This window comes from Aquarana catesbeiana, linkage group LG06, assembly GCF_042186555.1.
Source record: "Aquarana catesbeiana isolate 2022-GZ linkage group LG06, ASM4218655v1, whole genome shotgun sequence".
Taxonomy (NCBI): domain Eukaryota; kingdom Metazoa; phylum Chordata; class Amphibia; order Anura; family Ranidae; genus Aquarana; species Aquarana catesbeiana.
This window is the reverse complement of record NC_133329.1, coordinates 79,186,514-79,198,763: the sequence shown is the minus strand read 5'-3', so window position 1 is coordinate 79,198,763 and position 12,250 is coordinate 79,186,514. Positions and strand designations below refer to the sequence as shown.

The 12,250-nt window shown below is 43.2% G+C and overlaps 1 protein-coding gene across 2 annotated transcripts in view; it reads left to right on the top strand.

Annotated features, from left to right (window-relative positions):
- CFAP70 (cilia and flagella associated protein 70) overlaps positions 1 to 12,250 on the top strand; it is an 87,154-nt gene that overhangs the window by 30,387 nt on the left and 44,517 nt on the right. Inside the window, exons 10-17 of one of the 2 annotated variants that reach the window (XM_073636289.1) lie at positions 247 to 381; positions 1,764 to 1,916; positions 3,284 to 3,373; positions 6,009 to 6,100; positions 8,404 to 8,464; positions 10,509 to 10,700; positions 11,260 to 11,391; positions 11,536 to 11,661. In XM_073636289.1, coding sequence (XP_073492390.1) covers positions 247 to 381; positions 1,764 to 1,916; positions 3,284 to 3,373; positions 6,009 to 6,100; positions 8,404 to 8,464; positions 10,509 to 10,700; positions 11,260 to 11,391; positions 11,536 to 11,661 — 981 coding nt within the window. Of the gene's footprint in view, positions 1 to 243; positions 382 to 1,763; positions 1,917 to 3,283; positions 3,374 to 6,008; positions 6,101 to 8,403; positions 8,465 to 10,508; positions 10,701 to 11,259; positions 11,392 to 11,535; positions 11,662 to 12,250 lie in introns of both variants that reach the window. The other variant, XM_073636288.1, reaches the window with a different exon arrangement.

The window sequence follows — 12,250 nt, the reverse complement described above, 5'->3', positions numbered from 1 at the left end:
CCTTCTTCATTCTTTTTTCTTCTTCTTCCTATCTTCCTTCTTCCATCTTATCAACTCTTGGGCTGTCTTCTTTCTTGTGTTTTCCTCTTCTCCTCTTCTCCTTTCTTTCCTTCCTTCCTTCCGATATGTTGGAACCCATAGATAGTGGGGGTTTTTTTGGTTTTTTTATTACCTTTTTTTTTTTTTGGTCGTTCTTCACTAATGCCATTGGTTCATTCTTCAATCGTCCATTATAATTTCCAGCAGAGTGAAGAGGACACCCAAATATCATTTCATGGTGTTGCCTATGTAAACATGGTGCCTCTGTTGTATCCAGGAGTGAAGCGTCTTCGTGGAGCCTACCGGATTCTAGCCTATCAGGAGGCTGAAGTGTTGGAGAAGGTGAAATTATACAGATGAGTCTAAAAAAACATAACTGTATTCTGAACTCTGTATTTCTGCAAAAAATACATAGTCATCTACACCAGAGACATAGCTGTAGTTGTGTAGACCCATCAAGAATCAAATTTGCACCAAGGGCATTGTGAGGGTAGTTGGCCAACATTGGGTCTTGGATTGATTACGGTTATCATATGTCCTGCAAGTTGACTGGTTGGATCTAGGAAACCCTCTTCTTAAAGAGACCCTGTCATCATCCTGGTTGCAGGTAAAATCACTTATTTTAAGTGCTTACTTGCAGAAATTGTATTTTTGTCGATTAGTAACTTGCTAGTAAAATTGGCTTAATCAAGAAGAGTAAATTCCCTAACATAGCGGCACTCTGATTGTGCACATCATAGCCCTGTCCTCTTCTGAGAGTGGCTATTTACTGTTTGTGCTGGCCCAGCTACTCCTCCCCTCCTTCATAATCTTTTAGGAAGGAGGGGAGGTGGATAATATAGAGTCACTTGAGTGACAGCTCTGAGTCTGCTGTCATCACATCCAAGATGGCGGCTCCCAGCAGCAGTCTTTGGGCTTTTGAAGGTCTACAAAAAAGAGGTAAATAACATGCATAAATACAGTACATTGAATGCACATATATCATTATGGAATGACTATTGTTCAAATAAATGGTTTGGTGATAAGTTCTTTTTAAAATACACCTATGATGGGAGAGATATGGGAGTTGCCATCGCCATTCTCCATGCTAGTTGCCTGGCTGTGTCTGGCTTCTGTATGTCTGAGTCCCTAACCTGGAACAAGCATACAGAAAACAAAAGATGGGTGTAAGTCAAAATTTCCTATCCCTATACTCATGATAGATGAGTGACTTAAAAATATTCAAGTCCCTGCAACAGCATAACAGCCAGGCAAATATAATGTTCAGAAGAAAATGGCAGTCTTCTATATTTATCTCATAACAGGTTAAAGCCCAACTCTGACCAAAGTTTTTACATTTAGACAGAGTGGAATGGGATAGAATCCCTGTTGTTTTTTAATGGGATTTATGCCCCCATTGGCTAGTTTTCTCCTTGCTTCATTTCATTACTGGGTTGTGTAGTCTTGTCTGGTGACCACAGCTGGTCTCCTTTCTTGTCCTCCTGTCACAGGACAAGAAAGGATCCAGAAGGGTCCAGAAGTGGAATAATATCTTCCCATCAGGTCAGAAATATTGGAGAAAAAGATATATTGAAAATTTAAGTGTACATCCAAATTAAATTTAAAAATGTACGCATACATCCAAATTAAATTATTAGAATTGTATTGCATATGTATGACATTTTCATGGCTGAGATGCAGTTGGTGAGCTAGCACTGTAAGATCTTATTCCCTCCTTGACGCAGACAAAGGTTCAATCATCCATTCTGCGTCATCTCGTGCGTAACAACAGCTTGATGGGGAAAGTCACAGGCGCTCCATTAGGCCCCAACTCTTCACACGTGAAGCCTGCACCCAGCCGCATGGAGAAAGGCCCCAAGGAGAAGGACGGCAGACGGGTAAGCCTTGTGAAGCCGGAGGTGTTCCTAAGCTCCCACAGGCCCCAGGGGTGAAAGATGGTTGTATATAATATATATATATATATATATATATATATATATATATATATATATATATATATATATATATATATATATATATATATATATATAGCAAGGTCCCAGGCCTCCTTCGGTCTAATGAAAACCTCCAGGGCCAGAGATAGCTGACATCCTTCTGTATATGGTGGGTTGTGAAGCATAGTGGGTGCAAGGTGGTTAAAGTTATTGGGCGCCAGACACTTCCTGAATGCAATAGAGAGTTTATTTCTCTTTACAAACTTTGGAGGAGAGAGGGTCAGGGCCAGGACACCCTTAGGTAGTTGCAAGCTCAATTGGCAGATTTAGAGACTTTAATAGAAGGACAGCCATGCAGGGAAAGGCATCCAGCAAGACGCCACATCTGCATGTGCAGGAATGCTGTATCCTATGGCAACAGTCTTTAACAGTTCCCAACACAAAGTGTAACAGTTCCTTTCACTTCCACTAAAATCACTCCTTGTAGTTCTTCAGCCCACTGAGCTCCCAGTCTCTCACTAGACCCACTGATTCACTGACACTGAATCCCTTGAGCTCCTCCAATCTTCATGGTGGTATCTTCCTCAAGCGTCACCCCCGCCTCTCTACTGGGTCACTAGCTTGGCACTCAAGATACCTCTCAAGCTTCTCCCCACTGGCCGGCTTGGTCCCTGGCTTGACATACAAGGCTGCTCTGCAAGAGTCGCCTCCGCTGGCTGGGTCCCTGGTAATAAGGCGGTTGGTCCCTTAGTGGCAACAGCTTCACTTCTACCTCCAACCATCACAGGTTCTCCGGCCGGCAGAACCGTCACTTTTGGTTGGACTGCAAGCCGCAGTCCCAACCCTGTGCTGCTCTCTTGCCTCTGGATAAACCCTCAGACAGCCTAGCAGCCAGATGTGCCTGGGATAGGCCCAATCTCCAGCCTAGCATCCCAGGCAGTACAACACACGTCCACCCAGACAGCTGTCCAGGTGGCACAGAACAGTGATCACCTGACTCCACCCAATATATAGGCTCTCCCAGCAGGCCAAGAGATTCAAGAAAACCCCTGCCCATTGGCTGAGATACTCCATATACCCATAATCTGACCTTGCATTGCCCTTCTCGTATCTAGTACCACCAAGTACCCAGCCACCTAGTGGTAGAAGAGAAAAGTGCAGCAAGGCCAAACAGGGAGAAATCAATAGATCTCTAACAATCAACCAGGATAACTACTCATGGCAGGTTAATTTTTGAGGAGCAACTCTGCCTAAACTCCAGAATGCTACATATATCATTGGAAAAAAGTTTATGTCTGTTCTCTTTGCAGATGTCGGCAGTGCTGAAGTCATCAGAAGTAACAGACCTCGATCAAGCAGCTGCCAATACTCAAGCTGTACTTCCCAATCTAGAAGGCCAGGTAATACACACTTTCTACTGAGAGCAATGTGTGGAGAGGGAATGTAAAATCACTAGAATTTTTTTTTTTTTACATAGATGTGCAAAATAGATCAGCTTTGTTTTATATAAACTTATCAACATGTTTTCATGTATTAAAAACCTTGTTCCTTTGTATAGTTTTTAATTGTAAATGTACATGGGAAAATCCAAATTTTGTCATCACAAATGTAAGCTCTGCTTGTTGCTTTGCAGTGCTGCACAATGGTTGTGCTTTGCTGATCCTTTTGCTTTCTTTCATTCAATACAAGTCTAATGCCCTATACACATGATCGGATTTTCCGACAACAAATGTTGGATGTGAGCTTGTCGGCGGAAAGCCCGACCGTGTGTATGCTCCATCGAACATTTGTTGTCAGACTTTCCGCCAACAAATGTTGGCTAGCAGGTTCTCAAATTTTCCGCCAACAAAACTTTGTTGTCGGACTTTCCGATGGTGTGTACACAAGTCCGTCACACAAAAGTCCATGCATGCTTGGAATCAAGTACAAGCCGGAAGCACTCGGTCTTGTAAAACTAGCGTTCGTAATGGAGACATCACATGACTATTGAACTTCCTTTTTATCGGCTCACTGTACGTCTTGTACGTCACTACGTTCGTAATTGTTGGCCAACATTTGTGTGACCGTGTGTATGCAAGACAAGTTGGAGCCAACAACCTTCGAACAAAATTCCACGGTTTTGTTATTAAAAAGTCCGATCGTGTGTACGGGGCATTACTGTTCTAGAGACAACCCAAAATGTGGTATTTTCTTTTACTTTTCACTTTCAATGTTAATGGTAAACCAAACAAATAGAGAGGGTGAATCCCCCTAAGGGGAACACAGACGGAAATAGAAACCTGACAGGGGTTGTAATCCCTCTCCACTGTATCCAATACTTAAAAAAAAAAAGTTCTGTCTTTTTTATACTTTAAATTCACCTACAATACACTATACATGCTTCTATTTAATATTCATTTGAACATTCTGCTATCCGCGGAAGAAGAAAATTTGAGGTTATTAAAGGCAATCTATAGTCAAATATTTTTTAGAGGCATACTAAAGGCCACCCATAGATATACAGTGGGGAAAATCATTATTTGATCCCCTGCAGATTTTGTAAGTTTGCCCACTTACAAAGAAGTGAAGGGTCTATAAGTTTTATCATAGGTGTATTTTTAATGAAGGAAACAGAATATCAACCAAAAATCCAGAAAAAACACGATACAAATGTTATAAATTGAGTTGCAGTTCAGTGAATAAAATAAGTATTTGATCCCCAAGCAAAACATGACTTCGTCCTTGGTGGAGAAACCCTTGTTTGCAAACACAGAGGCAAGTCGTTTCTTGTAGTTGGTTACCAGGTTTGCACACATCTCAGGAGGGATTTTGGTCCACTCTTCTTCACAGATCTTCTCTAAATCCTTAAGGTTTCTTGGTTGGTATGGTTACCTTTAGCAGAGAAACAGCCCCAAAGCATAATGCTTCCACCTCCATGCTTGACTGTAGGGATGGTGTTCTTAGGGTCATAGTCAGCATTTTTCTTCCACAAAACATAGTGGCCAGTCAAGTTGCCGAAGTGCTCTATTTTGGTCTCATCTTTCTCACAATCCTTCTCTGAATCATTTAGATGTTCATGGAAAACTTCAGAAATGTCTGTACATGTGTCTTCTTGAGGAGGGGGCACTGCAGGATTTCAATCCATGGTGGTGTATTGTGTTACCAATGGTTTGTTTGGTGACTGTGGTCCCAACTGCCTTGAGAACATTCACAAGCTCCTCCCGTGTAGTTCTGGGCTGATCCCTCACTTTTCTCATGATCATCCTTACCCCAAGAGGCAAAATCTTGCAAGGATCTCCAGAATAAGGGTGATTGATGGTTATTTTGTATTTCTTCCATTTTCGAATAATCGCTCCAACAGTTCTCTCCATCCCACCAAGCTTCTTGCTGATGATCTTCTAGCCCATTCCAGCCTTGTGCAGGTCTACAATCTTGTCCCTGACGTCCTTTGACAGCTCATGATGGTGAGGTTTGAGGAAGAGAGAGATTCTGTGGACAGGTTTCTTTTATACACATAACGAGTTGTCGTTAGGAGCACCTTAAATTGACAGGACTAATCTGTGTACCACATGAGCACAGACTGTATGTGCTCAATTTATAACATTTGTATTGTGTGTTTTTGCTGGATTTTTGGTTGATATTCTGTCTCTATTATTTAAAATACACCTATGATAACAATTATAGACCCTTCATTTCTTTGTATGTGGGCACACTTACAATTTACAACATATTCAGGGGAACAAATAAATATTTTCCTCACTGTAAGATAGTAGTCCCAAAGGATATTTCATTTCAAGTTGATTGTTTGCCTGTTTGTTTTTTTTTGTTGGGCAATTCAACTTTTTCCAGCTATTTTTTATGGAATGGGGTTTTTATAAACCACCTTTTGTGTATAGAGGATGTTCACATATTGCAAATACAAGTCAACATTCCCATTATGACCCAGTACGAGCCCCACTATCCTTGCTGTTGTGCTTGTGTGTGTTGCGGAGTACCACTAACCTCTGTGGTGAATTGGCACTTACCCATGGATTCTCTTCCTTTCCTTCTCTCCAGCAATATGTGGAGTCTGGAGCTTACCTGGTGCTAGAGTTCAGTCTGGAGAAACCCCTGGTGCCCAAACGCATGGCAGAGGAGATGGAGCTGAAGTGAGTATCCAAATCAGCTCTTCTATGTCTGTCCTGTCTGTTCTAATGTTATAGATGAACTTACGACACAAAAACTTTTGTTAAAATATATTTCTCAATAGCCACCAAAGGATAGTACTCCACTTTGTGTTTTGCCTTTGCAAATGCAAATATTACATTGTAAAGGTTGCAGTAGCATCATCACTGTGCTGGACATAGCCTGTGCAGAGAGAAGAGATGTGGGAGGGGCCCAGCAGACTCCACCCATTACAGGTCTATCTGCGGAGACAAGACCAGTCACCGGCACAAGGACAGAGAGCAGCAGTGAACAGTCTTTATTACAGGAAGCTCCTGTACAAAGGGAAAGTCTCACACTGGATTACTGCACAGATCTGAAAGAAATACACAAACCCACCAAGATTCAAGAAGAATGCACATAATGAATGGATATTGCTTTTCTTGAAGTTTTCTTGAAGTTCTGCTTTAAAATCACAGATCACGGTAAAGGGCCAATCACAGTCTTGCCGGTTATCAGCAGTCCTTTCCTCCCACACTGTGTCTGTGTGAGGAAAGGAGAGCTGTTAACTGGCAAAACTGTTAGTACATTGTTTACACTGATAATCAGGGCACTGATCATGAGTGCCTGGATTATCAGTGCAGCCCCATCAGTGCAGCCTATCAGTGCCTATCAATGCTGCCTATCAGTGCCACCTATCAGTGCTCATCTATGCCACCTATCAGTGCCCATCAGTGCTGCCTATCAGTGCCCATCAGTCCTGCCTATCAGTGCCCCCTCAGCAGCATTTTGAGTTTAGAGGAGCTTCACACTTACCGCGGTGCACACACAGGAGGAGAGGGGCCAGAAGAGAAGCAGCAGATTGGCTCTCTCCTCTTCCATCCCTGCGAGGGAGGGGGAAATGTCATTGCAGGCTCTGGGCTGTATGAAGTGGAAGCTCTCAGCTCAGAGCCTTGCGGCCAGCAACCCCGTTGGGGGCCCCCCGACAGTGGCGGAATGCCAGGGCCCATCGCAAGTGCAACCCTGCTAGTTCCGCCCACTGCCCACAATCCCACAATCCCAAATCATTTGGAAATCATAGCACGATGCACTGCATGCGTTTGGGTCCCATTATCCTTCAATGGCACCCCAAAAACAATGCGATGACAGTATCACCCAACCATTGCGGCAAACCGTGCCTTCACAAATCTTGTGAAGCTTGTTGCCCGAAAAGAAGCAGGAGGTTCTTTTCGGGTGACAAACGCGTATAGGGCAGCCTATGCAGGTGAATGGGCTACCCTATGTGACACGCAGAATCACAAGAAAATTGTGATGTCAAAATCACGTAGCGGGAACGTTTATTCCCACTATGCGATGATGTGAACAGGGCCTAAGTAAAGTGGTAAGGAGGTGCTTACTCCATCCCCAATTTGGCTTCTGGTGCCTCCAAGTCTGCACCACCTTACTCTCTAGTCAAGTTAGCACACTCTTACTCTGACATTTGGTCAAGTGGGCACTCTTTACAATCTGACCTTTTGTCAAGTAGGCACCCTTCTTAATAGGTTCTAAAACCGTGGTTGTCCACGTATGAGCTAAAAGGGGCCTCAAATGCAGCCCCTGACATCAACAAAGGACCGCATATAATGTTCATTCAATATAAGTAAAGCTTGAAAGGACTTCAGAAGTTGCAGACTTATTAGAGGAAATGAGGGTCAGAGAGTGTGTACATGTTACATTGTTGGCTGGGGATATGCTGCAGAAGACGAAACAAAACTGGTAACATGTTACATGAGGCTAGTAAAGATCAATGCTATTACCCTAATCAATGTTCCCACTACAGACTGCTAGGGTCCAAGGTCTGAAGTTAGAACCCTGGTGCCCAACCTGCAGCCCTAGGGCTGCATGTGCCCTTTGGTATGTGATGTGCAGCCCCTGGGCCACAGGTTTGGCACCAGGGCTCTAGCCTATCCCCACTCTTATCTATTACATTTTTACATTCTCAAACCTTAGTCTTCGAGTGTAGAAAGCAATCACTGTATTAGGGGCAGAAGACCTAACACAGAGCTCCACAGCTGCTAATTCCCTTCCACCAGTGTTTACGACCAGCAGACCACAGAGTCAGATAACAGCTGCCAATTTATAACTATATCTGTCACACAGAGTGCCCATGAAATCTGCGATCAGCCTGACATACAATCCTCAGCAGGAAAATAATAAGCCACCCAAGTGCCACCAGCCGTAAAGAATGTCTGTGAATTCTAACACTTTGTAATAATATTTACAAGATAATTTCACAGTCACACTGACTCGATGTTGTCTCATCACACAGGGTGAAGGAGCTCGTCCCACCCCGGGCACAGCTTAACCGGCGGACAGCCAACGCCCAGAAGGTGAGGATTCAGATTTGATGGACATAATATATAATTCACAGCTGTGTATATAGGCCATCATCAGTAGATTGCATGAACATTCAGCACTTTCAATGATAAAATACCTTTTATGATAATGCTCTAACAAAAGCTCCAAAGTGTGTAGAACAGTATTAAATAACAGAGCCCCATAATGGTTTACATTTTTCTTAATGTACTGTATAAGTAAACTTTAAGACAGAGTGAACTTATCCATTTTGCCCCCTTTGCCCTGACCTAACCTACCCTACCTTCCCCCTCCAGAGGGACCCACTGAGACCTGATGGCAACAGTTTTGCTTAATGTTTACACCCAAAAGTGTTATGCCCCGTACACACAGTCGGACATTGATCCGACATTCCGACATCAAAATCCTAGGATTTTTTCCGACGGATGTTGGCTCAAACTTGTCTTGCATACACACGGTCACACAAAGTTGTCAGAAAATCCGATCATTCTGAACGCGGTGACGTAAAACACGTACATCGGGACTATAAACGGGGCAGTAGCCAATAGCTTTAATCTCTTTATTTATTCTGAGCATGCGTGGCACTTTGTGCGTCGGATTTGTGTACACACGATCAGAATTTCCGACAACGGATTTTGTTGCCGGAAAATTTTATAGCCTGCTCTCAAACCGTGTGTAGAAGAGCCTACACGCGGTCGGAATTTCCGACAACAAGGTCCTATCACACATTTTCCGTCGGAAAATCCGACCGTGTGTACAGGGCATTAGTCTCCACTGTCCTAGCCATGCCTGCACATTACAGCCTCAAAGACATCCCTGAGGTTATCCCCGATAATCTTTGCCATAGGGGCATTAGCATAAGTCTCTGGGGCTGTATTGTGTAGGCATGACCAGGATGGGAAAGACTTGTGGCACTGGATGTAAAAAAACACCTGATATCACGGCCGATGGATTGAGGCACGTAAGAGTCTATGGAATGGAGAGGTTGGGTTAGGTTAGGTCAGGGCAAAGGGGCAAAAAAGGATAAGTGCACTTTGTCTTTAAAGCAGGGATCCCCAAACTTTCAAAACAAAGGAGCAGTTTACTGTCCCTCAGACTTTAGGGGGGTTAAACTGTGGTCAGTGGGAGTAGAAAATGACCTAGCATCAGTGGGAGTAAACAATGCCCTAAGCTTGGTGTTCAATGGGAATAAAAAAATTCTTAATATTGCTCCATCATTGGTGTCATTGGGAGGAATAGTGCTCCATTATTGGTGTCAGTGGAAAGAATAGTGTTTTATCATTCATGTCAGTGGAAGGAATAGTGCCCCATCGTTGGTGTCAGTGGAAGGTATAGGGCCCCATCGTTGGTGTTAGGGGAAAGAGTAGTGCCCCATCTTTAGTATCAGTGAAAGGAATAGTGTCCCATCATTGGATCTAATTAGGAGGAATTATGCCCCAATGTTGGTGTCAGTGGAAAGAATTGTGCCCCATCATTGGGTATCAGTGGTGGGTGGAATTGTGCCCTAATGTTGGTGTCAGTGGAAGAATGGAAAGAATGATCCCTCGTCATTGGTGTCAGTGAAAGGAATGGTGCCTCATTGTTGGTTGGAAGAATAGTGCCTCATATCAGTGGGAGGATTAGTGCCCCAAGGGCCAGATAAATGCAAGTAGAAGGCCTCATCTGGCCTGTTGGCCACAGTTTGAAGACCACTAATTTAAGGCATAACCATTTTTTTACATTTTGGATAAAGTAGGGATAAATAAATATTTCTCATTTATCAGATTTGTAATTCTTTCCCTGAGCCCATTGGGGAGACTCCCCTCGCTTCCTGCCCATACAATCTCCATAAAATAAAAACCTGACCCTGCTCTATCCAAAATGAATTTAAAAACATTTGCTGGGGTTTGGATTTATCTCTGCTAATTTAAATCCAATGCACACTTAGGAGCTAAAATATATCACATGGTTTCAGCATGGGTTAGACAGATAAAAAGATTTTTGCATTTCAACTGTGCATTTAGCTGGTTGCCTGGAGTTCCTCTTTAACCATCCCTTGTGTCTCTCTGAATTCTGCAGGCAGTTTCTGACTATCAGAGCCAGGTCACCAGCATAACGAAGGCCATTTTGGAGGAATACTGCGATCTGTTCGGTCAACAAGCTGCCAGTGGGGTGGAGGTGGATCCCCAAGTTCTAGAAGAACAGAAATGTCAGCTCAACTATGAGTTAAACTGCTCTGGAAAATATTTTGCTTTCAAGGAACAAATCAAGGTAGAAACAGTAGAAATAAAAGGAACAGGCACCCATTTCAGGTTCAAAGTCACAAAATGTGTCTGGCTTGACCAACAAAAATTCAAATAATGGAAGCTCAAGAGTTTGGGAAGGGGGTCTATTCTCCGTACCCTGATACACATGAAAGCCAAGAAGCCTTTTTTAAAGCTGATTTTTAATCTGCTTGTAATTTGCCTTCCTGATTCATCTCTTTACCTTGATTAACATGCTAATGAAATTTTATACAAAACCTTTCCTAAGGTGTTGCGCTAGCCCTTTAAATTGTGCAAAATTCCCCAAAGTAATGAGTCAGATCACATTAGCTCATATCAACCAAAATCATAGAAAATAATCAATTGCACATAAACTAATAAATAGATCAAATTAAAATATATACTTGTGAACAACAAACCGGAAACCTACGGTCCCCAGATGACATATATTCTAAATGAAATGCGTTGGTTAGGGCTTAACGATCTGTTCGGCATGGTGCCATGATTTAGAAATGGATGAAATAAAATATTTTTCAGATATAACCATGATGAAATCTTTTGTGTAGCACGCAGTGGTGAAGATTGTCAGGGAGAAGTACCTGAGGACCACAGCTTTTGAGAACCGTGACCAGCTGCAGGCATTCCTGAGTGAGCTGTACATTTACCTGGTAGATCAGATGCACATTGCTCTGAATAAGGTAAGAAACACTGAGGTCTGGGAAGAAACATATGGGAAGTAGGAAACGTGAACAATTACATTGGTTTACACCAGATATTTCAAAAGTTTGGAGCACATCAATTCAGTTGGCAATGGGTGAGCCTCTCTTTATTTCATCCCCTAGACCCTGTTTGATGACAAAGAAGAGACGCCCCCCGATCCTATGACAGATACAGAACAGCTGCTGCGATTTGCCAAGGAAGCAGAGATGAATGAAGATTACAATCTAGCTGAGATGTATTATAAGGAGGTAAGGAAGTGTTTTGTATGATATTATAATTAACAGCATATTCTACAATTCTTTGCAAAGTCAAAGAGAAGAAAGGGTACTACTCACCAAGCCAGTACAGTAGTATGTAGATGAATGTGGCCTCAGCCAGTGTTGCTTCAACCACATCTCCCTCATATGTTTCGCCCCGCTCACCGGGGCTTGGTCACAGAGGCTCTTTGCAAAGAACATACACTGACATCGGGTATTTATCCCCGCCAAACTCATATAGGTCCATACTTTCCAAGATCCCAGAAACCAACCAGTATGATCTTGGGAGGAAAGCAGAGCAACCAAATGGAAAACAAAACTAGTGTTTTACAACTAGGGCACCTTCTGGGCTCCCCTTGTGTGCCGTGAGCACGAGACCCAGTTTGTCCTGGATCAGAGATGGATTAGAGGTCTTTGTGATCCAGCGGGGAACTCTGTGGTGATGGGGAGACTCTGATGTGATGGGGGGCTCTGATGTGATAGAAGGTCTTTGACTATGGTGACGAGGGGGGGCCCTTTGATGTAATGGGGGGACTGTGATGTGTAGGGGGCTCTCTAATATGATGGGGCATCTGATGTG